Genomic DNA, 27,603 nt, shown 5'->3' with positions numbered 1-27,603 from the left:
GAAGCCAACACCACCTGTGAACATTCCTATCACTTCATAGTGAGTCTTTGTGCCGATCTGTAATCTTGGCTGATTATTTCCCCAACCTCTGGCCACCACAAATCTTTTTCTCGCTACTGATTTGGCTGTCTTGTTATTTCACAAAACACGTAGACCTGGCATCTGACTTCTTCCATTTGTCACAAGTCTTTGCAGCCCATCCATGTCACAGCAGGTGCCCACAGGCCACTTGCTTCTCTTTACGGCTGCATCGTACTCCACTAGGGATAGTCTACATTGAGTTCACCTGCTCTTCAGCTGATGGACATGTATATTTTCCAGATTTTGGCTGCTGTAAATAATGCTGCTATGAACAGTCACATTTAAGTCTTCGCATGACTTGCATGTTTTCATTTCTCTTGGGTAGAGTGGTTAAATTTTTAGGCCACTCATCCAACAAACATTTCTTGGCACCCTCCTGTGGGACACACGGCAGACACAGCCTCCCATAGTAGGGCTTGCTCAGTCCAAGTGTCAGGGTCTTTGTGCCTCTAATTGCACCAAACAGGACACTGCTGAGAGCTGGTCTGAGAATGAGAGCCCCTGCCCTTTTATTCCAGGGCTGCCCAGGGGAAGAGGTCCAGATAAACAATTTCCCATTTATTACTCACTGATGCATATACCAGTGCTGGACTTGGCCACCCAACTAGTTTCTGTAAAATGAGGAGCTTGGAAGAAAGCTTTTGTCTATGGCCATTTGCAAATGTAATTCATCTCCCCAAAATGCAGTTCAGGTTTTGTTTAACTCATTTACTCAATAAATTTTTGCTCAATGAATTAGGTATGATTTCTTTTAAGCAGTGGTTTAGAGGATGGGGGGAAAAAAGGCTGTCACATGTAAAAGGCCAATACAGGTCCTGACTGTCACATGGCAATCCTCATTCCACATGTCCTGACCCATGTCCCCACCTGCACCTGCCAGGGCCATCCGTTGGGATTCCTGGACTTTGGGTCAGAAAATACACCCACTATGCACAGATGGCTGAGGCCCCAGTCATGCTCAGCACTGGCCCCAGGGAAAGAATGAAACCCACAGATAATCCACATGGGTTGTATGCTGACCCTGAGTAAGCAAGGTAAAAGACAAGTGGCAGTTATACACACAGTCTATGTTGTGCTTTCTGCCTTGAGGCTTTAGGTATCTTTTTTTCACTTGTCACAATGCTGGCGCACAGTGTGACTGTTCTTGTTTTTCAGGCTGGATAAGAGAGGCCTGAGGAGGTGTCACTCAAGGTCACAGAGAGCGAGTGGCTGAGGGGCACCTGCCAGCATCCGTCTGGCTCCAAAGCAGCAGCAGGAATGGGGAGCATCATTAATCTCCTCTTTGAAGTAAATCAGAGTCATGGTTAGAACTGTCCATCACTCAAGAGGGACTTGAGGTTCCCAGAGCACAGACTCATCTTTAAATCTGGGACCACTATAGTGTGTGGAGACTCTGGCTGGGACTTGCCACCTTGCAATGTCATGGACTGAATGTTTTTGCCCCCCCCCCCCTATTCATATGTGGAGTCCCTGATCCTCATGTGTCTGTACTTGAAGGTGGAGCCTCTAAGGAAATAACTGGGGTTCAGTGAGGTCATCAAGGGGAGGCCCTGTCTGAAAGGTATGGCAGCCTTACAGGAATAGACAGCTGCAAGGAGGTCATGCTTTTGTGCTCTCCATAAGCACATGGAAGGCAGGCCACATGAGGACCCCACATGTAAAGGGGGACCATCGACAGGAGAGAGGAGTATCTGCACCAGAAACCCCTTGAGCTGGCATCTTGAGCTTGGACTTGCAGCTGTTGGATCTGTGAGAAAGTAAGTCAGCTGTCCGTGGTATTCTGTCACCATGGCTGAGATACTGACCTGAGGGTGTGGCGTGGAGAGGTGTGGTACTTGTGTAGGTGTGAGGGACAGTCCCGGGACTGCCACCAGCAGCCTGTGGTAACTGCAGGATGACAGAGAGTTTGCTCTGAAGCTTTGGAGGAGAAGGAGTCCCTGTGCTGGATTCTCAGATTAGAAATATTAGGGCGCACCATGCAATACACAGCTCATGTATCATAGAGACATGCACCCAAAACCTTGATGAACTTAATATATAGTGCATTAAATAAAAAAAAAAAACATTAGAGATTCATTTAGAGCAGAAGAGGTGAAACCTCACATGCTCTGGTGTGGTGATGAGAAATCACTGTCGGAGATTTCCCAACTAAAGTCCATTTGCCAACTAAAATTCTATGCATTGCAGAGGCTTCCTGATCCCATCCTCTTTTCTCATGTTATAGGATGGAGGAACTGAAGATGGCAGTGGAGTAGGCAGACGTACAGACTCCTAGCTTATACTACCAAAGTGGATTACAAATTAATTTAGGAACAATCATCATGAAAAACAAACTTTGGACTAACAGAACAGGTCTCAAAAACCAAGGAGCAAAGAAGAAGCCACATTGATCCTGGTAGGGAGTGTGGGGGCATAGTGGGGGCTCCCCTGCTTCAAGGAGCAAGGGGAGGCTGAGGCTGAGAGTCCAGAAGGGCTCTCATTACAAGGAGAGAGACCCTGAGTGATGGGAGACCTCAGTCTCAGAACCAGAGACCCAGCCGAGAAACCCAGGGACTGGAGGAGACGGACAGAAAGCATTGAGAGGGGAGAAGAGCAAAGTTCTGTATGTGGAAAGTGGCTGGGGTGACTTAAAGGGTCAGAGCAGAAAATATTGCTCACAGTCATTTGCCTGGGGCCCCAGGAGCTAGGAGGACTGAGAGGACTGGCTTATCTTCCACAAGAAAAGTGGGGAGAGCGAGACAGATGGTGATGGGCAGAGGAATGCCTGGGATGACTTGAGAAGCTAACTCATCCAGTGTGGACGCAGCCATACCTGGGGGAGGGGTTGCTCCCTCCACACAGCACAAGCCTAAACTGATTCTGGGTGACCCATCTCCAGAAAGCACTCCAGCTCCAATCAGCATGAAAGACACACCTGAAAGCAGGAAGTCGGGTGGAGGGGCAGTACCTCAGGTCTCCAGAGAGATCTGAGATATACCTCCCCCTACTAAAGCTGAGAACGCACCCCACCCCTGGCAGAACCCGCCTTTAGATTCTCAGAGGTCACACCCACCAGTTCCTAGATACTGTTTCAAATAAGCCCTCTGCTGAGATCAGCAAACAAGCCTACCAATGAGTTAAGTAAACTGAAAAAAAACAAATCACGACTTCAAAGTGGCTCTACTAGATAAAGAGACCATAACTGGAACAAGCCTGCAAGCCACACACAGAAACAATGGAAAGACAGAGAAACTTCAGTCATATGAATCAGCAAGACAAATCCTCAAAAAAGATCTGGATGAGGCCCTGGCTGGTTGGCTCAGCGGTAGAGCGTAGGCCTGGCGTGCGGGGGACCTGGGTTTGATTCCCGGCCAGGGCACATAGGAGAAGCACCCATTTGCTTCTCCACCCCCCTCCTTCCTCTCTGTCTCTCTCTTCCCCTCCCGCAGCTAAGGCTCCACTGGAGCAAAGATGGCCTGGGTGCTGGGGATGGCTCCTTGGCCTCTGCCCCAGGTGCTAGAGTGGCTCTGGTCACGGCAGAGCAACGCCCCAGAGGGGCAGAGCATCGCCCCCTGGTGGGCAGAGCGTCGCCCCTGGTGGGCATGCCGGGTGGATCCCGGTTGGGCGCATGCGGGAGTCTGTCTGACTGTCTCTCCCCGTTTCGAGCTTCAGAAAAATACAAAAAAAAAAAAAAAAAAAGATCTGGATGAAACCTCAAAGTAATCAAATTACCGGATGCAGAGTATAAAATAATGATTGTTAGGATGCTTAAGGATCTCAAAGCTACAGTGGATGGACTTAATGAACACCTCAATAAATAAACTGTAAGCATCAAAAAGGACACGGAAATCATAAAGAAGAACCAGACAGAAATGACAAACACAATATCACAAATGAAGACTACACTAGAAGAATTAAAAGCAGGCTGGCTGAAGCAGAGGATTGAATCAGCAACTTAGAGGACAAGATAAGCGAAAGCACAGAAGCAGAACAGCAAAAAGAAAATAGGATCAAAAAGTCTGAGGAAACTCTAAGAGAGCTCTGTGACAACATGAAGAGAAGCAATATCCGCATAATAGGGTTCCTGAAGGAGAAGAGAAAGAACAAGGAATAGAGAACCTGATTGAAGAAATTATAGCTGAAAAATTTCCTAAATTGATGCAAGAAAGAGTCACACAGGTTCAAGAAGCAGAGAGAACTCCATTAAAAAAGAACCTAAAGAGACCCACACCAAGATACATCATAATCAAAATACCAAAGCTAAGAGATAAAGAAAGAATACTAAAAGCTGTAAAAGAAAAACAATCAACCACCTACAAAAGACCCCCCATAAGGATGACATCTGACTTTTCAACAGAAACACTTGAGGCCAGAAGGGAATGGCAAGAAATATTCAAAATAATGCAGAACAAGAACCTACAACCAAGACTTGTTTATCCAGCAAGGCTATCGTTTAAAATTGGAGGAGAGCCTGACCTGTGGTGGTGCAGTGGGTAAAGCGTCGACCTGGAAATGCCGAGGTCGCCGGTTCAAAACCGTGGGCTTGCCTGGTCAAGGCACATATGGGAGTTGATGCTTCCTGCTCCTCCCTCCTTCTCTCTCTGTCTCTCTCCTCTCTCTCTCTCTCTCTCTCTCTCTCTCCCCCTCTCCCTCCTTCCTAAAAATGAATAAAATTAAAAAAAAAATTAAAATTGGAGGAGAAACAAAAAACTTCCCAGACCAAAAAAAAAAACACAACAACCAAAACTCAAGGAATTCATCACAACCAAACCAATGCTGCAAGAGATATTAAGGGGCCTGCTGTAGACAGAACAAAGTGGGGGAAAAAATCTAGTAAAAGAGGAATGTAGATTTAAAGAAAAAACTGACAATAAAAAACTACATATCAATAATAACCTTAAATGTAAATGGATTAAATGCTCCAATCAAAAGACATAGGGTAGCTGAATGGATAAGAAAACAGGATACATAAATATGCTGCCTACAAGAGACCCACCTCAAAACAAAAGATACACATACACTGAAAGTAAAAGGATGAAAAAAATTATTTCATGCAAATGGAAATGAATAAAAAGCTGGGGTAGCAATACTTATATCTGACAAAATAGGCTTTAAAACAAAGAGTATAGTAAGGGAAAAAAAAAAGTCACTACATAATGAGAAAGGGAGCAATCCAACAGGAAGAGATAACCACTATAAATATCTATGCACCTAATATAGGAGCACCTAAATATATGAAGCAGACATTGATGGACATAAAGGGTGAGATCAACAGCAATACTATACTAGTAGGGGATTCAATACCCCTCTAACATCACTGGGTAGATCCTCAAGAAACAAAATTAACAAAGAAACAGCAGAATTAAGGGACATACTAGATCAACTAGATTTAATACATATCTTCAGAACCTTTCACCCTAAAACAGCAGGATATACATTCTTTTCAAGTACACATGGTACATTCTATAGGATAGACCACATATCAGGGCATAAAACAACTCAACAAATTTAAGAAGATTGAAATCATATCAAGCATCTTCTCTGACCACAATGGCATAAAACTAAAAATCAACTAAAATAGAAAAACTGAAAAACATTCAAACACTAGGAAACTAAAAAGCATGTTATTAAATAATGAATGGGTCGGGTCAACAATAAGATCAAGAAGGAAATAAAAAATTTCCTTGAAACAAATAAAAATGAGCATACACCAACTCAAAATTTGTGGGACACAGCAAAAGCAGTCCTGAGAGGGAAGTTTATAGCATTACAGGCATACCTTAAGAAGCTAGAAAAGCTCAAATAAACAACCTGACCCTGCATCTAAAAGAACTAGAAAACGAACAGCAAGTAAAGCCTAGAGGAAGTAGAAGGAAGGAAATAATAAAAATCAGAGTGGAAATAAATGACATAGAGACTAAAATACAATACAGAGGATCAATGAAACCAAGAGCTGGTTCTTTGAGAAGGTAAACAAGATTGATGAACCCTTAGCCAGACTCACAAAGAAAAAAAAAGAGAGGACTCAAATAAATAAAATTAGAAATGAGAGTGAAGAAGTAACAACAGACACAGCAGAAATACAAAGAATTTTAAGAAAATACTATGAAGAACTGTATGCCAAAAATTAGACAACCTAGGTGAAATGGACAAATTCCTTGAAAAATATAATCTTTCAAAAATCAATGAAGAAGAATCAGAAACCCTAAATAGACCAATTACAACAAATGAGACTGAAAACAGTTATATCCCTGATGAATTTAGATGCTAAAATTCTCAACAAAATATTAGCAAACCAGATCCAGCAATACATGAAAAAAAATCATACACCATGATCAAGTGGGATTTATTCTGGGGAGGCAAGGCTGGTGCAATATTTGCAAATCAATCAATGTGATTCATCACATAAACAAAAAGAAGGATAAAAACCACATGATAACTTCAATAGATGCAGAAAAAGCATTTGATAAGATCCAGTACCCATTTATGATCAAAACTCTCAGCAAAGTGGGAATAGGGAACATACCTCAACATGATAAAGACCATCTATGACAAACCCACAGCCAACATCATACTCAATGAGCAAAAGTTAAAACCAATCCCCTTAATATCAGGAACAAGGCAGGGGTGTCCCCTTTCACCACTCTTATTCAACATAGTTCTGGAAGACCTAGCCACAGCAATCAGACAAGAAGAAGAAATAAAAGGCATCCAAATTGGAAAAGAAGTAAAACTATCATTATTTGCTGATGATATGATACTATACATAGAAAACCCTAAAGTTTTAGTCAAAAAATTACTGGACCTTATAAATGAATTCAGCAAGGTAGCAGGATATAAAATTAATACTCAGAAATCAGGCATTTTTATACACCAACAATGATCTGTCTGAAAGAGAAATTAAGGAAACAATCCCCTTCACTATTGCAACACCAAAAATATAAAGTACCTAGGAGTAAATTTAACCAAGGATATTAAAGACTTGTACTCGGAAAATTATAAAATATTGATAAAAGAAATCAAGGAAGATACAAACAAGTGGAAGCATATACCGTGCTCATGGTTAGGAAGAATAATCGTCATTAAAATGTCCATATTACCCAAATCAATGTATAAATTCCATGCAATTCCTATTAAAATACCAATGACATACTTCAAAGATATAGAACAAATATCCAAAAATTCATATGTCCCCAAAAAAGAACATGAATAGTCTCAGCAATCTTGAAAAAGAAAAATAAAGTGGGTGGTATCACACTTCCTGATGTCAAGTTATACTACAAGGCCACTGTATTCAAAACAGCCTGGTACTGGCATAAGAACAGGCATATAGATCAATGGAACAGAACAGAGAACCCAGAAATAAACCCACACTTTTATGGACAATTGATATTTGTAAGGGTGGTCATAGCATACAATGGAGTAAAGACAGGTTTTTTTAACAAATGGTGCTGGGAAAATTGGACAGTACATGCAAAAAAATGAAACTAGACCACCAACTTACACTATTCACAAAAAAAACCCTCAAAATGGATAAAAGACTTAAATGTAAGCCATGAATCGATAAGCATCTTAGAAGAAAACATAGGCAGTAAGCTCTCTAACATCTCTCGCAGCAATATATTTGCTGATTTATCTCCACGAGCAAGTGAAATAAAAGACAGGATAAAAAAATGGGACTATATCAAACTAAAAAGCTTGCCCTGGCCGGTTGGCTCAGCGGTAGAGCGTCGGCCTAGCGTGCGGAGGACCCGGGTTCGATTCCCGGCCAGGGCACACAGGAGAAGCGCACATTTGCTTCTCCACCCCTCCGCCGCGCTTTCCTCTCTGTCTCTCTCTTCCCCTCCCGCAGCCAAGGCTCCATTGGAGCAAACATGGCCCGGACGCTGGGGATGGCTCTGTGGCCTCTGCCTCAGGCACTAGAGTGGCTCTGGTCGCAACATGGCGACGCCCAGGATGGGCAGAGCATCGCCCCCTGGTGGGCAGAGCGTCGCCCCATGGTGGGCGTGCCGGGTGGATCCTGGTCGGGCGCATGCGGGAGTCTGTCTGACTGTCTCTCCCTGTTTCCAGCTTCAGAAAGATGAAAAAAAAAAAAAAATAAAAAAAAAAATAAAAAAGCTTTGGTACAGCTAAAGACAATATGAACAAAATAAAAAGACAAACTGCACAATGGGAGAACATATTCAACAATACGTCTGATAAGGGGTTAATAACCAAAATGTATAAAGAACCAGGAAGAGAAACAATCCAATCAAAAAATGAGCAAAAGAAATGAATAGACACTTCTTCAGAGAGGCATACAGATGGCCAATAGGCAGATTAAAAAATGCTCAACATCACTAATTATTAGAGAAATGCAAATTAAAACCACAATGAGATATCACCGCACACCAGTCAGAATGGCGGTCATCAACAAAACAACACAGAATAAGCACTGGCGAGGATGTGGAGAAAGGGGAACCCTCCTATACTGCTGATGAGAATGCAGACTGGTGCAGCCATTGTGAAGAACAGTACGGAGATTCCTTAAAAAATTTAAAATAGAATTGCCTTTTGACCCAGCTATCCCACTTTTAGGAATATACCCTAGAACACCACATCAATGATTCAAAAGGAGAAATGCACCCCTATGTTTATGGCAGCATTGTTTACAATAAGCAAGATCTTGAAACAGCCCAAGTGTCTGTCAGTGGACGAGTGGATTAAAAAGCAGTGGTACATATACACAATGGAATACTATGGGGCCTTGAAAAAGAAGGTAGTATTACTTTTTTGCGACAACATGGATGGACCTAGAAACTATTATGTTAAGTGAAATAAGCCAGGCAGAGAAATAAAAATATCATATGACCTCACTCATTTGAGGAATCCAATGAACAATGTGAACTAGGAACAGAATAGAGACAGAGGCGGGGTCAAAGGGACCAGAGGGAAAGGGGATGATAGGCTGATAGGATGGGATGAGAGCAGAAAAACAAATCCTGGAGGGAAGGTAGGAGGGAGTTACGGGGAGAGGGACACGGGGGATGTACTGGGGAACACGAGGGAGAGGAGGATATATTCGGGGGGACACTAGAATCTATGTAAACACAATAAATTAAAATAAAAAGAATTAAAAAAATCATTAGAGACCACCTTGCAGCTGTCTACCTACCATGAGCTGTTTAAGCCTTTGTTGTAAGTGGTGAGATAGGAGACGTGGCTGCCAAAACGTTGTTTGTAAAAACCAGAATTGTGTCCCTGGTGTGGGCACAGGACTGGCTGCCGATCCAGGAATGAGGTGAAGTGCTGGGCGGTATCTCCAGACCTCAACAGTTAGGTCTGGACCTGGCCTATGTTGGGCCATCATCACCACCTCAGGACAAAGACTTGGTGTTGTCACTTCCTCCCACTCCCCATGTCCTTCAGGGTCCCGAGACAACAGCAAATGTCCAAATAACACCAAGTCTGCAGTGGATTTAAGGCAAGCCTGGGTGTTTGCAACCTTGGGCAACCCTGACTTGTGAGAAATGCCTGGATATGGGTAAGCTTTCAACACTGCCGTCTGTGCCTGGGGGACAAAGAGTGGTGTCTCTGGAGCAAGGACTCTGTTTCCATACCTGGTCTGAAAACATTTGCGCTTGAGGGCTCAGTTTCGATCCTGGACCTGCTCGTCAGAGCTCGTGCAGCCTCGGGGAATTGGACCATTCATTGCACACCTGGGCGCGCACTGTGGACAGAGTCCTGAAGCTGCTGATGGGTGCACACAAGCACAGACAAATGAATGCATGCTCTTCTTGCCTGATGTTTTTCCTTGTCTGAGGATTCCTTCAACTTTTATGCGGACTGGAGTTCAGCTGTTGGTGCTCGAGGGGAGTCGGGGGTGTTACAGGAAGGCAGATTGTGTGCGGATTGGCTCCTCATGCAGTCTGCAATCTGGGCTCTGGGGGGGGGGGAGGCTAAGCGGAAGCCTTCTCCCTGAAGGGGTGACGGGGAATAAGCGGGAGCCTTCTCCCTGGAGGGGAGCAGGAGAACAGAGCAATATTTTAACTGATGGCAATGGGCTATTGCACAATTTATCTTGAAGAACAAAGCACTGTTTTCCAGAATATACTTCAGTGCTCAGCAGACTTGTGCACCTGAGGCAGGACTAAACTTGCTTGGTCAAGGACCAAAGGGTCCTTTCTTTAAGATGTTAAACTGTCCTCCATGGTTCTCCGCTGACCCAGGGCCAAGCCTTCTGTACCCACTGAGATGACTTGGTGACGCTAAATCCAATCACTGACGCTCCTCTGTGAAAACACCAGACCAGCCCCAGGCAAGGTTGGAAGTAGCACAGCTCTCTTTGGGTCTTTCTGTACCTCTGTCTCCATCACCCTGTCACCTGAGGTCCAGCGGCTTCCTGCTGCTGAAGATTCATGAAGCAAGCACTTACACAGCCAGCTTTCCCCTCCCGCGCAAATACCAAACACCACCCCTGCAAGCGCATGCCTCTGCTAGACACTCACACATGCACATGCCCACACATACACATGTATACTCACATGCACAGGCATGCACAGACCCATGCATACACATGTACAAGACATGCACAAACACACCCATTTCTTATTTGTCCAAGTTTTCCCTCCCTCAGAGCTCTGCAGAGAAACCAACTGCTGTTAACGAGTAAGTGACTTAACACTCATCACATGTTCCTGCTGGCAGAGTCAATGCCAGACCAATTCTGATCCCCTTTCCTTTTCAAGGAGAGAAGACTGGGCTCTGGAGGTGAGGTCACATGTTCAATTGTTAATTAGCTAGTGGGGAGCAGAGAATGACACTCGTGTCCTGACCCTCAGCCAGCGTTTTTCCCTGCATGTGTTCCCCCAAGTTACAGGACGTCCCCCAAGTTACAGGACATCTTAAAAGGTGAAAACCAATCACTCACCAGAAAGGTTTTTAAAAAATGCATCTCTCTTAGTTCTTCCACTAACGGTCTTCTGAACCCTCTGCCCCTCCGCCGGCCTCCAATCTCATCTGTCATCCCCACAACGGTTCCACTTTCTCCCTCACAAAGAAAACCTCAGTCAGGGCTCAGGTCTGTGGCTTCTCTCCCACATCTCCACACTTCTGTGTCCCTGCCCACCACTGGTTCCCTCCTTTGCAAAGCCAACCTTCCCTCTCCTTCCTCCTGTGCCTCTGACTCCTCTGGGCCATGGATGTGTAATCAGCCTCCTTTTGGACCTGTCCTGGAACCTGCCTCCATCCTCTATTTACAGAAATGCCTGGCCCTTTCCTCAAAGTCAGCACACCCACCCACCTCTCTGACCTGGGCTCCTGCAATGGCTCTCCTCCTCCCTCACCAAATACTCAGCCCTTGTAATTCAGCGTATGGACCAGCACGTGCTTACAACTGTCTCTACACCCTGCCCCCCCTCCCCCGGCTGTATTCGCTACCATGTCCCACTGCCTCTCTCTGGGGGCTCTTCCTGCAGCTTCCATGATGCCTATGATGGAGGTTCTCTGCTTTAGCCCTCAGACTTCTCTTCCACTTTCAGTGTCCCTGTGCAGGTGGCCATCAGGATTAAGCGCTCGCCCATTGATCCCCCTAACCTAACATCCAGCCTTCACCACCTCCTTCTCCACCTTCGTGTCTGCTCCACATCTGCCCCTGAAGACACCACCAAGGCCTCACACTCATCTTGCCTAGGTTGATTTCCACATCTGTCTCTCAGAATGTCCCCTCCAGCCACTGCTGACATTACTAATGGGTCCCCATTCCTGCCGTATTCAGACTCGATTTTCAGAGTGTCTTGATGGCTCCTTTCAAGTCCTCCTACTTACACTCTGCCACCACAACCTGCCATCCCCTCTCCTGTTCTTGGCCTCGCCATGGGAGGTGTAGTGGTTAAGATATGGGCACACCTGGCCGGTTGGCTCAGCGGTAGAGCATCGGCCTAGCGTGCGGAGGACCCGGGTTCGATTCCCGGCCAGGGCACACAGGAGAAGCGCACATTTGCTTCTCCACCCCTCCGCCGCGCTTTCCTCTCTGTCTCTCTCTTCCCCTCCCGCAGCCAAGGCTCCACTGGAACAAACATGGCCCGGGCGCTGGGCATGGCTCTGTGGCCTCTGCCTCAGGTGCTAGAGTGGCTCTGGTCGCAACATGGCGACGCCCACGATGGGCAGAGCATCGCCCCCCTGGTGGGCAGAGCGTCGCCCCATGGTGGGTGTGCCGGGTGGATCCCGGTCGGGCGCATGTGGGAGTCTGTCTGACTGTCTCTCCCTGTTTCCAGCTTCAGAAAAATGAAAAAAAAAAAAAAAAAAGATATGGGCACAGCACATAGCAGTTAACTTACAAATGGTTTGCCTAATTGCTCTGTACTCTAGCTCCTCACCTGTAAGGTGAGTGTATTACTAGCACCAATGCACAGTGGTGTCTGAGGACAGAACCAGGCAATGCAGGTCAAGGGCTCATGACAAGTGTGTAGCAAATGTTATCACATGATTATGACCATTGGCTTAGGCCCAGGCACTGCAGTCACCTCCCGACATGGCTTCCTGTCTCCATGGGACACCCTTGCAGTTTTCCAACCTTTTTTTTCACTTTTGCCTTCAATGTGTGTGTGCATACACAAAACCTCTGAAATAAAAGTCTTAGTTCATATGATACATTTTGCTATTTTTTATTCTATCCTAGTTTCCTTTATTAAAAATATTGTGCTTGAGAGGCCCTGGCCGGCCGGCTCAGTGGATAGAGTGTTGGCCTGACATACAGACATCCTGGGTTTGATTCCTGGTCAGGGCACACAGGAGAAGTGACCATCTGCTTCTCTCTCCCTCCCTCTTCTCCTTCTCTTCCTCTTCCCTTTCCTCAGCCAGTTGCTCAACTGGTTTGAGAAGTGGCCCCGTGCACTGGGGGTACCTCGGTTAGTCTAAACATCGGCCTTAGGTGCTAAAAATAGCTCAGTTGATTCAAGCATCAGTCCCAGATGGGGGTTGCCAGGTGGATCCTGGTCAGGGCGCATGTGGGAGTCTGTCTCTCTATCTCCCCTCCTCTCACTTAAAAAAAACCACATTATGCTTGATGAAATCTATTTCATGACCCAGTTTGAACTGCAGCTGTGTGATGGTCTTCTATTGCTCCCACTTCCTGACTTTCAATCCTGCAACCTCAACATTTGCCCATGGTTAGCCTTGACCTTGGCTCTGCCCTCCCCCACACTTTTTTTTTTTTTTTTTTTTTTTTTTACAGAGACAGAGAGACAGAGTCAGAGAGAGGGATAAATAGGGACAGACAGACAGGAACAGAGAGAGGTGAGAAGCATCAATCATCAGTTTTTTTGTTGTGACACCTTAGTTGTTCATTGATTGCTTTCTCATATGTGCCTTGACCGCGGGCCTTCAGCAGACTGAGTAACCCCTTGCTCGAGCCAGTGACCTTGGGTCCAAACTGGTGAGCTTTTGCTCAAACCAGATAAGCCCATGCTGAAGCTGGCAACCTCAGGGTCTTGAACCTGGGTCCTAGGCATCCCAGTCTAATGCTCTATCCACTGCACCACTGCCTGGTCAGGCCCTCCTCCACACTTCTTTAGAGAACCTAAAGAAGAACTCCCCATAGACCCCTTTCCTAACCCTGCACCTTTATCAATAGTGCTCCCCGTGCCAGACGCTGAGTCCTGACAGCCACTGACAGCAGAGGGTGGAGAGATATCCTGTAGTATGGTGCCCTGGTCATATTCCCAGGAGAACCCCTGCCAGTGTGTCATCATCAAGCAGTGTGTCATCATCGAGCAGTGTGCCATTGAGTGGGGTGATGAGAAGGATTGAGGCCACATTCATACTCAGCAGGAAAGAGTGTTCTGTTAAATTATGTCATTTTGGCAAAGCAGGGGGTAATGGTGGCAGAGTCCTACATAATGGCAGTCTGTGTCCCAGCCAAATGCATCATTTGCTGAAATGCATCATTTGTTTTATGCTCCTTTATGGAATTTTTCAAAATTACATTCCAACATGTAATCATCTTTCTGTGCCTTTGTGACATCCCTTACTTGCTTGGAAGCTCTATGGGGTCAAGGTTATATTTACCTTCTCTTCACATCATAGGACATCTGGTTTATTCTCATGCACACATTAGGTAACGTATTTGATCAATGCACAAATGACTTTTATCACTGAGGTTTCAGGCCCAGGGCAAGTCAACCTGGGAAGTATTTTTGAGCATGGGAACCCTTTGGCACTCTACTTCTCAGGACACCTTTCAGATTGGGCCTACAGGGCTGGGGATCCATACACAATAAATGAACTTCCCAGGAAGACAGTCTTAGCCCATTGATGGAAACAAAGTAGCCTGATCTACACTGAGGACACTTGAGTCTAGGGGAAGAGGCATTAGGAATGTCCCCCACAGCAGTGGCCCTGTGAGTACAAGTGGTTGTCCAGACCTCCAAGTGACACTTGTAGTGGGAGCTTTAGGGTTCAAATGCTTCCTGACCATTTACCAAATGTCAGGAGCTAGTGTCTTTCTCATTGCTGCTCCAATGAAACAGTTGTGCAAAGGTTGTACAGCGTTTGGAGTCAGGCAGATATGGGTATGAAGGCTGGCACCCTTGCTTTCCAACTGCATGGCCTTCCATGAATGACACTGCTGAGCCTCAGTTTCCCCATCAATAAGGTGGGACAACAGGTTCATCTTTCCTTTGGGAGGAATAGGTGTAATATAGCAGTCTCCTCTAATAAGCTGCCTGAAACATGATAGGCACGTTAGCAAAAACTCTTGTTTTTCTCATTATTAAGAGGGACACATAGTCACCCATTTCTACCTGAGAGAACTGATTCCTAGAGCTTTGATCATTAGCCAAAGTTACTTGGTTTTGGCATGAGATGCAGGCACTGCATCTGACCTCAAACCCTCACTCTTCCCGTATGCTGCAGCTGCCAGCCTCTGGGAGGATTTATCACACTGCTCTCAGCTACCAACTCCTATGGAATGTAATTTTATTGACCACGTGAATATGGATGATTCCAGTGAATACTACTCTACAAAAATGTGTTACAGACCAATATTCAGTGTCTGCGTTTGATGGTAAAGCTAGGAAAAGGATATGAAGACAAGATTCGCATCAGACAGGACAGATGCCATTGCCTGGGCTGGAAACCACTTTTCAAGCCTCCAGTCCCATTGGAGGCTCAACCTCAGTCTCCTTCAAATGCCTCCTGGCCAGCCACACCCACCCACCATGCCTCTGCCTGAAATAGCCTCTTGCCCTCCACTCTGCCCAACAAGCTTCCTTATTCCAGTTACAATACCTTTATCTCAGAAGGCTGCCTCATTGGGAAGGCCTCCTAGGCTTACTCAATTGTCTCTGTGACACTCTGTTCTTAGTTCTAAACCAGAACTCACTACCTTGTAGTAGATAACTTACCTATCTATATGGCTCTTTCCCACTACATTGAAACTTCCTGGTGTTACCCATTCTTGCAATTCTAGAACCTTGCTAAACACAGAGGACACAGGGCAGAGTCAGATGAAGTATTTGTTGGGTAAATGAAATCATCCTGCCCAACCTCCTGCGTTTGAGTCCAACTGTGCATTTTCTATTTTGGTTTTATATGTACCACATGTTGGTGGATTCTTGCCTCCCTTTAGAAGACACACTCCACAGCTAATAAACATTTCTTGCTGACTGCGTTCTGTCACTGTGCTTGTCTGCCTTTCCACACAGAGACAGCCACAGTGCGGGGACCACCGTGCCCTACACATCCAAGGCAAAACAAAATGATATAACACTTCCAAAACAAGAACACAAGATGCAAATGGTTTCAAAAAATTGAGCCAAAAGCCTAAGTAAACAAAAACAAGGAAAAAACCAGGCAGAGAGACAGAGCTGTATCTCAGACCAGGCTTAGGGGAGGCAGGTCTTCTCAGGCCCTGACCAACAGACTTGGTTCATGGGCACATAGGTTTCCAATACAAAAAGGGGCCTGATGGATGTCTAGTGTCATGGAACCCTGCAGATGCTTCTAGATAATGTCCCCACACACCTACTCTTTGAGAGCAGCAAGGAGGTGCTGCAGGTGTGAGACATCCTGGGACTAGAGGACTGCCCAACATTTATTAAGCACTTACTGCTTACCAGGCACATGCTAGGCACTGTCACCTGCCCTCTCTCAGTGTGAAGTCTGTTGAGGAAGGCTGTTACTTCTGCTTTACCTCAGGAAACTGAAGCGTAGTGTTTATACAAGTCAAACTGTTTTGGGGAAGAGAACCCCTGGCTTACTCAGTTATACATTCTCCATCAACACAGACATTTATGTGACAAAGTTGGTTAAAAAGCCAAGTCCACAGTTTGCTACAGTTGTTGGTGTGAACACGAGGTTCAAAGTTCACCTGGCATTAGCCCCAGGACGGGGGAGGGGGTCCCCTACCTGTGTCTGGCCTGTCACTCACTGCCTCCTGCAACCATCTGAGGTCACAGCGTGAAGCTTGGGAGGCCTCACCATCCCTGCCCAGGTGGGTGCAGCTTGGACCTGTTCTGCTCAAGGTGGGCTGGGGGTTGCCTGAGGAGACATCCTGTTGTTGGACAGAAGATTCAACATGCCTTACTCAAGTGGGGATGAGCGACTTGCAGTTTCCTGAAGGGAAATAAACAGCCTACCCTTCCCCTCCCCAACTCACAGGGATGCCTGGGCAGACTCCTTGGGAAGCCTTGGAAATGCAGCACCCCTCCCAGGAGACCTAAATTCAGATGTAGATGACTGATACCAAGTCTTTCTTAAGATTGGGTTGGGGGAGAGGAGGAGACAGCTTTAAGATGGAAAAGAAATCAATCTCCTGAAGACAGAAAATGATGAGAAATAGGTAAGTAGTTGTAAGTTGGTGCAAAATGATGTTCTGGAAAGCATGGGTTTGGGATTAGCCATCCTAGGTTTCCAATCCTGCTTCACTACCCACTTAGCTGTAGCTCTCAGACAAGTCTACCAGCCCTTCTGGGCCTTGCAGTTCTCGTCTGTAGGCTAGAGACATAGTGCCGCCAGGGTTGCATCCCTGTGGACAGAGGGGTATATGCCTGGCCTGTTGGCCTCCATCTTGCTCTCACTGGTCCTCAGTTTCACTCTAACAAGTGAGAACACACACAGGGAAACAGGGTCCTTACAAGCCATCACACAGAGGTCCTGGCTCCAGGCTGCAGTCCCAGGCATGCAGGAGCCTGCAGGCACTGCTCGCCTTGGGTTGTTAGCTTGAGGTAGGTTAGGGCGTAGGACCAAGGGGTCTGTTTCCTCTCCCACTCACTGACTGGCCCTCCCCAGCCCTCACCTGGCCAACTTGGCCAGCTCTAGGATACTTCGTCATTCCGCCTCCTGGGAGGAGGAGTTAAGGGCTGAGATGATTCTCCTTCTACTCCCCCCTGCCTCCTACATGGAAAGCAAGGTCCCTCCACTCAAGCCAGATGACAGTGGTGTCTGAGTGAGGCACACTCTCCAGGGAGGTAGGTGGGCTACTTCTTGGGTTTTCTGCCTCACATCCCCTGAGTGGGAGCAAGAATGTGTTTACAGATTGCTAGTGACTTTTCTCCCCTCTGCTTGCCCTGTTTGTTTCCACTGAGCTGGGGCTGGCCAGTCATTTGGCTGGCGGGCTGGAAGGCTCAGGGTGCAGGGAGAGGTCAAAGGCTGTGGCAGCTGCTCCTGCCTCCACCAGCAGAGTAGCACCTGGATCTGCCTGAGAGGGGGGGGGAGGGGGGGCAGAGGGATGCTTCAAACGGGGGGAGTGTGTGTGAGTGTGGGGGGCACAGGCCAGTGTCTGGCGGGCCCCTTCTACCCAGCTGGCCAGTGCTACTCACCGGCCAGGGCAGGCAGGAGCTGAGGCCACGGCTGCTACTGCTGCAGCCAGATGTACCAGTCGCGCAGGAAGGAGTGGCCCGCGGACCCGCAGCAGCTCAGGGCAGCCAGGGAGCTGCCGCCCCCGCAGGCAGCTGCACTGCAGGGACGCTTCCTGGGGAGCCAGCAATCCCCAGACCTGGCAAATTCGTGACCAGGCAGCCGGTAAGAGGACCACCCCGCTGGGGTACCAGCCCGCGCCTCCGCCCCAGGCGTTACCTTCCACTTTGGTGAGGGTCAGGACCGGACTATTGCAGGCGCTGAGTGGGGCCACCCTAGCCGAGTGTTTCTTCATGGTGAGCCGTCCGCCTGCAGGAGCCACGATCGCCTACATCCTGGGGCAGGCTGAACGCCCTCAGTGCCGGCGGCCTCCCCGTGCAGGAGCGCGAGGTCGCCGCTCAGGCCCTGCCCCGCTGCCAGCGCGCTCCTGTTGCCGAGCTCACTGCGGCGGCTGCCCGGTGGAGCACATCTTCCCGGCCGGCCGCGCAGCTACTCCACACGCGCGCACAGCCTCCCGCCTGGCCTGCTGCGAACTCCAACGTCACGGCCAAGTGCGCTCCCCACGCCCAGCCCGACTCACCTGCCCCGCCCGCGCCCGGGACGCCCAGCCTGCAGCCTGTTCCTCCCTCGGCGCCTGGTCATGGTTGCAGCCTCTGAGCCAGACTACCAGCTCCTGGATCAGCCCTGAATAGAACCGGTGCACTGGAGGGGACCCCGAGAACTAGACCTCAGGGTTCTACAAGTTTAGAATAGGGGGTGTTTGACTCTAGATGGAGAGGGGACTCCTCCCTGCACTCAATCCTGAATTATTGGTTTATAGGAAGAGTCAGAAAAGGAAAGTTCCCCACGTCTTCATTAACTTCTATGAAAGTCTAGGGGCACATTATTTTGTGTAACCCCTGGGGACAGCTCCTTTCCGGGGGAAGAGATACAAAGCCCACAGAAATAAAGCAGCTACAAGAAACAAAGGTTCCAGGAGATTTCTGCTCCTGCCTCACTGCCCCAGTAGGGAGAGGCCCCACTTCCCAGGGAGGGGGCAGAGAAAACTTCATGTCTGCCTGGTCGGGTGCTTGCAGACCAGCTATAAACTACCTGCCGATTAAGCTGGTTAAAAAGCAATGACATATCTATTGCATCGCTGGCCGGGTGATCCCTGAATGACCATAAGTCCCCAGGTGCATTTATGCCATAATAGTGCACCCTCAGAGATGCCCTGCCATTGTCCCTGCAGCTGGAATATGCAGGGCTTGTGTAGCCCCAGGACTCCAAGGACCTGTGTGCATGTCAGTCACACACGTCCAACCACCTGTTTTTGCCCCAACCTCCATTGGGAATCTGAAGGATCCCTGGTAATTCAGGGTAGATTTTGTAGTTACTGTTAAGTTCTTACCCAGAGGTTTGAGCCTTCCACTACTCAGTTCACTGTCTCAAAGTCGGTATTCTATGGCATGATGTTATTCTTGTCCTCTAAAAGGGTAACTCAGTGGAGTGGTGGAGTGGAGAGTGACATTAGAGCAACAGGGTTTCCTTGGCAAGTGAACTTGACTCAAAGGAACTACTGAGCTAAAGCCTGCCCAGATTTCCTAAGCCTGGCACCTACCAGCTGTTTCTGGTGATGTCTGCAGCATACGCCCAGGTCTCTGGCAAAAGTGGTTCCTAGAAGTTTCTTTCGTAGGGTTCTTGTTATCACTTGCCTTCTTGAACAGCTGTGATAAACAGAATGGCAGGTGAGTCCCACATCCCCCAAATCCAGAGATTTCGGGGTTATTTCTTATGGTTATATCCCAGAAAGGGTTTTGAAGGTCTCTGCAGAGTCCTCTAGTGGTAGCCTTCATTCCATGCACCTCTTACAGGGAACTGGTCCCAAGACCCCTATGGATGACACTATAGTTAGTCATTAAGTCATCCCTTTCTTTGTGAAAATTAAGCAAAATAAGCTTAAAGCAAAAGAATCTCCTATATTAAAGAGGACCTTTTGTTACAACATAATATTCTTATGTGTTGCTTCACAAAGTTCATCAATCACCATTTATTATATACATGGTAAATAGAATAAGTATTGCCTCCCAGGGCCCATGTTTTGAGCACTTACTATGTATCAAGTACTGCATTAAATGTTTTACATTAATCATTTCATTTCTTACTCACAAAAGCTCCATCGGATTGTTGTCACCTTGTTTTTCATCTGGGTGAACTGAAGCTTAAGAGGGGTTAAAGAAAATGTCCTGGGTCATGGAGTATGCAGTTGGCTGAGCAGTGATTGAACTCAGGGTCTGACAGTCAGAGCCCTGTACATATAACTACTGTGCTGTTGTTCTCTCAGACAGTCGTGCCCCCTCTGAGGCTGTGCTTGCTATGGTTTTGTTACCGGCAGTTGACACCGGTCTGAAAATATTAAATGGAAAATTCCAGAAACAAACAATGCCTATTTATTCACCTGACTTCATCTTATCAGGTAGGTGTTATTCTGTCCCACATCATCCCAAAATGAGACAAGAGAGACCATACTCACATGACTTCTAGGACAGTGTATTGTTATAACTGTTCTATTCTAGTACTGGTTATTGTTGTTAATCTCTTATTGTGCCTGATTTAGAAATTAAGCTTTATCATGTGTGTGTATGTATAAAAAAAGGATAGTATTCACAGGATTTAGAACTATCTGTGATATCAGGCAGCCACTGGGGGTCTTAGAACATATCCCCTGTTGTAAGTGGGGAGTGCTGTTATAAATGTAAAATGCAAATATTCCACCTAACTATTCCAGTTCAGGAGGGAGATCCATGTCAAGTAATTTCCTTTCACTGGAGTATGGCTTTAATAGATTTCATCGTGCTCAAACACATCCTGGAGAACCTAGCCCAGCCGGGGTCTCCCCCGGGACTTCCATTTTCAGTGTATGTGCTGCCAAAGCATGCACCCGCAGCACCTCAAACTGGGCTGTCCACACTCATCCTACTGGGCAGGTCACAATGGGGGTACCCAATAAATATATGTTTGCTCTTCAAGGCATTGACTTTCCATTTTTGTAATTGTTGGTCAAATAAGTTTGTAAATATGATATTTTTGTTTGCTTACTTATAGTTTGCATTGTGTGTGTGTGGGGACAGGCTGTAAGCGGCTGGGTCGTTATAGCCTGAGGCTTAGTTTTAAGACTAAGTTTTTCCCCACACCCTTGACTGATTGCATGATGTGGGTGGTGCACAATTATACCTCAGATAAGTGACTTTGTATCAGAGACTTCCTTGTTTGTATATTGGATTAAAGGTTTTGATTTCTATACTATAAAGTGGGGCAGACCAGGAGCTCGCTCTCTCTCTCTCTCTCTCTCTCTCTCGGTTCCTGAGATTAGCATTAGAGGAGAGAGCAGAAAAGGAAGAGTGATTACGTTCTAGCGGGAGCCCAGGCTGTAGGAGAGCAGAGAAAGGCCACATGGAGGAGAGGAGAAGCAGCCAAGATGGTGGAATGCTGAGGGAGAAGCCAGTTTGTGCAGAGTTTGTGCAGGGAGAAGGAGATGGGGAACAGAGGTGAATAAGGCTGGTGAGGTAGAAACCTTTGATCCTAGGAAACTCAGATAAGTCAGTGGCTTTGGGAGCCCTGAATGGAAAGAGAAGTGTTTTCTCACTGTGTGTATTGCCCGCCAGGTGCAAGCTAGGATTAAAGCTAATGGCCCACCAGTTCTTGGCTCTGTTGTTTCATTACCGACTATCCGAATCAATTGCGAACCTGCATAGGCCAGGCGGCTGTGATGGTGGCCGTGGCTACTGGCTTTACAGTGATGTTATGTGCAAATCAAATAGATAACAATTGAATATTATAAAATATTCCTGCCTATCCTCACTCATTAAATAACTGTGACCTAAACCTTCCTCCCCGCCCCCTCCCCAACCCACCCACAGAACCTTTTGATATCTGAAAGGCCATCACCTCCTCTATCTGAAAGGCCATCACCTCCTCTTGTCTGTCATCTTCTGTTTATCAAAGAAGAGGTACCGCTTGTCATCTCCTCTTCCGCCCCTGATTCAAGTGCTCAGTGATGTTTCTTTTTTTCTGTACTCAATTCACTCAGACTGTGTGCTCTCTCCCTTTATGTTTCATTCAAAAAGTTTTAACCCTTCCCCCATACCCCTAAAAAAACCCACCACCTTTTTACAGTCCTTTGTAAACCAGGAGTTCCTACTGCTTGGCTCTCTGAGTACAGATTCTCTTCAGTGCACACACACCCTTTTTAGGAGTGGAGGTGCATATTTAAAAACTCACTTAAAAAGGTGCTCACCCCTGCATGCAGTGCTGAGGCTTGCAGTTCTGGCACGGCACATAACCCCATCCGCAAGGGTGAGGCAAAGGCCGAGGCTGCCGAGACCTGTAGACCCAGCCATGTGATCAGAGCTCCCCCATAGAATAGAGGTGGAAACCACAGTGACAGCCCCAGCGGGCTGGCACCAGCAATGCCCATACCTGAATGCCCTAGGCAGCAGCAGTAGAGGGGGTGGTGGTCCTGCAGACAGACCACACCTAGGGATCACAGAGGCCACACCCATTGGACTCCAGTGGCCACAGCCTTCTTATACACAGACAAAATGTGAAGGCAGAGAACTTCAACACAAATGAATCAAGATAAATCACCAAAAAAGGACCTGAATGAGTCAGATATAACCAAATTACCAGATACAGAGTTTAAAATAATGATTGTTAGAATGCTCAAAGATTTAGAACAACAATAGATGGTCATTATGAACACCTAGATAAAGACATAGCAAATATAAAAAGGACATTGAAATAATAAAAAAGAATCAGTCAGAAATGACAAATACATTAAACAAAATGAAGATCACAATGTAAAGAATTAAAAGCAGGATGGATAAAGCTGAGGATCAAATCAGCGAGTTAGAGAACAAGATAAATTAAGGCACAGAAGCAGAGCAGAAAAAAGAAAAGAGACTCATAAAGTCTGAGGAAACTCTAAGAGAGTTCTGTGACAACATGAAGAGAAATAACATCCATATCATAGAGGTTCCTGAAGAAGAAGAGAAAGAACAAGGGATAGAGATTTTGTTCAACCATATCATAGCTGAAAACTTCCCTAAATTAATGCAGAAAAATGTCTCACAAGTTCAAGGAGCACAGAGAACTCCATTAAAGAGAAACCCAAAGAAATCTACACCAAGACACATCATAATTAAAATACTGAAGTTAAGTGATAAAGAGAAAATATTAAAAAGCTGCTAGAGAAAAAAAGATTATTACCTACAAAGGAACCCCCATAAGGATGACATCAGACTTTTCAACAGAAATGCCTGGCCTCATCAGACACTTGAGGCTAGAAGGGAATGGCAAGAAATATTCAAAGTAATGCAGAACAAGAGCCTATAATCAAGACTACTTTATCCAGCAAGGCTATCGTTTAAAATTGAAGGAGAAATAAAACACTTACCAGACCAAAAAAAAAAAAAATACAAGGAATTCACTACAACCAAATCAATACTGCAAGAAATGCTAAGGGGCCTGCTGTAAACAGATCAAACGGGGAAAGAAATATAGCAAAAGAGGAATACAGCTTTAAAGAATAAAATGGCAATAAACAACTACATATCAATAATAACCTTAAATGTAAATGGATTAAATGATCCAATCAAAAGACATAGGGTAGCTGTGTGGCTAAGAAAACAGGACCCATACATATACTGTCTACAAGAGACACACCTTAAAACAAAAGATGCACATAGACTGAAGGTAAAAGAATGGAAAAAAAATATTTCATGCAAATGGAAATGAAAAAAAAAGCTGGGGTAGCAATACTTATGTCAGACAAAATGGACTTTAAAACAAAGACTATAGTAAGAGATAAAGAAGGTCACTATATAATGATAAAGGGAGCAATCAAACAGGAAGATATAACCATTATAAATATCTATGCACCTAATATAGGAGCACCTAAATATATAAAGTAGACTTTGATGGATATAAAGGGCAAGATCAACAGCAATATTATAATAGTATGAAATTTCAATACCCTACTAACATCACTAGATAGATCCTCATAAAGAAAATTAACAAAGAAACAACAGACATAAAGGACACACTAGATCACCTGTATTTAATAGATATCTTCAGAACCTTTTACCCTAAAGCAGCAGAATATACATTCTTTTCAAGTGCTCATGGTACATTCTCTAGGATAAACCACATGTTAGGGCACAAAAGTGCTCTCAACAAATTTAAGAAGACTGAAATCATATCAAGCATTTTCTCTGATCACAATGGCATGAAACTAGAAATCAACCACAACAGAAAAACTGAAAAATACTCAAACACTTAGAAACTAAATAGCATGTTACTAAATAATGAATGGGTTAACAATGGGATCAAAGAAGAAATAAAATAATTTCTAGAAACAAATAATGAGCATACATCAACTCAAAATTTATGGGACACAGAAAAAGCAGTACTGAGAGGGAAGTTCATAGCATTACAGGCATACCTCAAGAAGCTAGAAAAAGCTCAAGTAAACAACTTGACCCTGCATCTAAAAGAACTAAAAAAAGAACAGCAAGTAAAGCCCAGAGGTAGTAGAAGGCAGGAAATAATAGAGATCAGAGCAGAAATAAATGACACAGAGGCTAAAGAAATAATACAGAGGATCAATAAAACCAGGAGCTGGTTCTTCAAAAAGGTAAAGAAGATACATGAACCTTTAACCAGACTCACCAAGAAAAAAAGCGAGAGGACTCAAATAAATAAAATTAGAAATGAGAGTGGAGAAATAACAACTGACACAACAGAAATACAAAATATTGTAAGAAAATACTATGAAGAACTATACACCAAAAAACTAGACAACCTAGGTGAAATGGACAGATTCCCTGAAACATACAATCTTCCAAAAATTAATCTGGAAAAATCAGAAAACCTAAACAGACCAAATACAACAAATGAGATTGAAACAGTTATCAAAAAACTCTCAACAAAGAAAAGCCCTGGGCCTGATGGCTTCACAAGTGAATTCTGCCAAATATTCAAAGAAGAACTAACTCCTATCCTTCTCAAGCTATTTAAAAAAATTCAAGAGGAAGGAAAACTTCCAGTCTTCTTTTATGAGGCGAGCATAATTCTGATTCTAAAACCAGGCAAAGACAACACAAAGAAAGAAAATTATAGGTCAATATCCCTGATGAATTAAATGCTAAAATCCTCAACAAAATGTCATATTAGCAAACCAGATCCAGCAATATATGAAAAAAATCATATATCATGATCAAGTGCGATTTATTCTGGGGAGGCAAGGCTGGTACAATATTTGTAAATCAATCAATGTGATTCATTGCATAAACAAAAGGAAGGAGAAAAACCACAGGATAATTTCAATAGATGCAGAAAATGCATTTGATGAAATCCAGCACCCATTCATGATCAAAACTCTCAGCAAAGTGGGAATACAAGGAACATACCTCAACATGATAAAGGCCGTCTATGACAAACCCACAGCCAACATCATACTCAATGGGCAAAAATTGAAAGCAATCCCCTAAGATCAGGAACAAGGCAGGGGTGCCCCTTTTCACCACTCTTATTCAACATAGTTCTGGAAGTCGTAGCCACAGCAATCAGACAAGAAGAAGAAATAAAAGGAATCCAAATTGGAAAAGAAGAAGTAAAACTATCATTATTTGCAGATTATATGATAATGTATATAGAGAACTCTAAAATCTCAGTAAAAAAACTACTGGACCTGATAAATGAATTCAGCAAGGTGGCAGAATATAAAATTAATACTAAAAAATCAGAGACATTTTTATACATCAGCAATGAACTGTCAGAAAGGGAAATTAAGGAAGCAATCCCCTTCACTACTGCAACAACAAAAAAAGTACCTAGAAGTAAATTTAATCAAGGAAATTACAGACTTGTACTCAGAAAGTTATAAAACATTGATAAAAGAAATCAGGGAAGATACAAACAAGTGGAAACATGTACCGTGCTCATGGTTAGGAAGAATAAACATCATTAAAATATCTATATTACCCAAAGCAATTTATAAATTCCATGCAATACCAATTAAAATACCAATGACATACTTCAAAGATATAGAACACATATTCCAAAAATTTATATGGAACCAAAAAAGAACACAAATAGCCTCAGCAATCTTGAAAAGGAAGAATAAAGTGGGAGGTATCACACTTCCTGATATCAAGTTATACTATAAGTCCACTGTACTCAAAACAGCCTGGTACTGACATAAGAACAGGCATATAGATCTGTGGAACAGAACAGAGAACCCAGAAATAAACCCACATCTTTATGAACAACTGATGTTTGACAAAGAAGGTAAAAGCATACAATGGAGTAAAGACAGTCTCTTCAACAAATGGTGTTGGGTAAATTGGACATCTACCTGCAAAAAAATGAAAGTAGACCACCAACTTACACCATTCACAAAAATAAACTCAAAATGGATAAAAGACTTAAATTCAAGCGTGAATCCATAAGTATCTTAGAAGAAAACATAGGCTGTAAGCTCTCTGACATCTATTGCAGCAATATATTTGTCAATTTATCTCCACGGGCAAGTGAAATAAAGTACAGGATAAACAAATGGGACTATATCAAACTAAAAAGCTTTTGCACAGCTAAAGACAATAAGAACAGAATAAAAAGACAAACTACACAATGGTAGAACATATTCGACAATACATCTGATAAGCGGTTACTAACCAAAATTTATAAAGAACTTGTAAAACTCAATACCAGGAAGACAAATAATCCAATCAAAAATTAGGCAAAACAAATGAATAGACACTTCTCCAAAGAGGACATTCAGATGGCCAATAGGCATATGAAAAAATGCTCAACATCACTAATCATTAGAGAAATGCAAATTAAAACCACAATGAGATATCACCTCACACCAGTCCGAATGGCGCTCATCAACAAAACAACACAGAATAAGTGCTAGCGAGGATGTGGAGAAAAGGGAACCTTCCTGCACTGCTGGTAGGAATGCAGACTGGTGCAGCCACTGTGGAAAACAGTATGGAGATTCCTCAAAAAATTAAAAATCGAACTGCCTTTTGATCCAGCTATCCCACTTTTAGGAATATACCCCAAGAACACCATAGCACTGTTGCAAAAGGAGAAATGCACCCCCATGTTTATGGCAGCATTGTTCACAATAGCTAAGATCTGGAAACAGCCCAAGTGTCCGTCAGTGGACGAGTGGATTAAAAAGCTTTGGTACATATATACTATCGAATACTACTCAGCCATAAGAAATGATGACATCGGATCATTTACAACAACATGGATGGACCTTAATAACATTATACTGAGTGAAATAAGTAAATCAGAAAAAACTAAGAACTGTATGATTCCATACATAGGTGGGACATAAAAATGAGACTCAAAGACATGGACAAGAGGGTGGTAGTTGGAGGGGGAAAGGCAAGGGGGGAGGGGAGTGGCACAAAGAAAACCATATAGAAGGTGATGGAAGACAATTTGACTTTGAGTGATGGGTATGCAACATAATCAAATGACTAAATAACCTGGAGATGTTTTCTCTGTACATATATACCCTGATTTATCAATGTCACCCCATTAAAATTAATAATAAATTTATTTTTATTGAATTAAAAAAACTCACTTTATATTATTCTATAAAGTGAACTCTGTACTGGTGTACAAGTACACACTAGTATTTTGAGAATT

At 44.6% G+C, this 27,603-nt stretch overlaps 1 protein-coding gene across 2 annotated transcripts in view; it reads right to left on the bottom strand.

Moving 5' to 3' along the window:
• SLC35F3 (solute carrier family 35 member F3) overlaps nucleotides 1-18,449 on the bottom strand; it is a 91,742-nt gene extending 73,293 nt beyond the window's left edge. For both annotated transcript variants that reach the window (XM_066235291.1, XM_066235298.1), the window contains exon 1: nucleotides 18,115-18,449. In XM_066235291.1, the coding sequence (XP_066091388.1) occupies nucleotides 18,115-18,190 (76 nt within the window). In that variant the 5' untranslated portion in view covers nucleotides 18,191-18,449. The remainder of the gene's footprint in view (nucleotides 1-18,114) is intronic.
• Nucleotides 18,450-27,603: the final 9,154 nt, after the last annotated feature.

This window comes from Saccopteryx bilineata, chromosome 1, assembly GCF_036850765.1.
Source record: "Saccopteryx bilineata isolate mSacBil1 chromosome 1, mSacBil1_pri_phased_curated, whole genome shotgun sequence".
NCBI lineage: Eukaryota > Metazoa > Chordata > Mammalia > Chiroptera > Emballonuridae > Saccopteryx > Saccopteryx bilineata.
The sequence above is the reverse complement of the archived record's forward strand: the minus strand, read 5'-3'. Positions and strand labels throughout refer to the sequence as shown.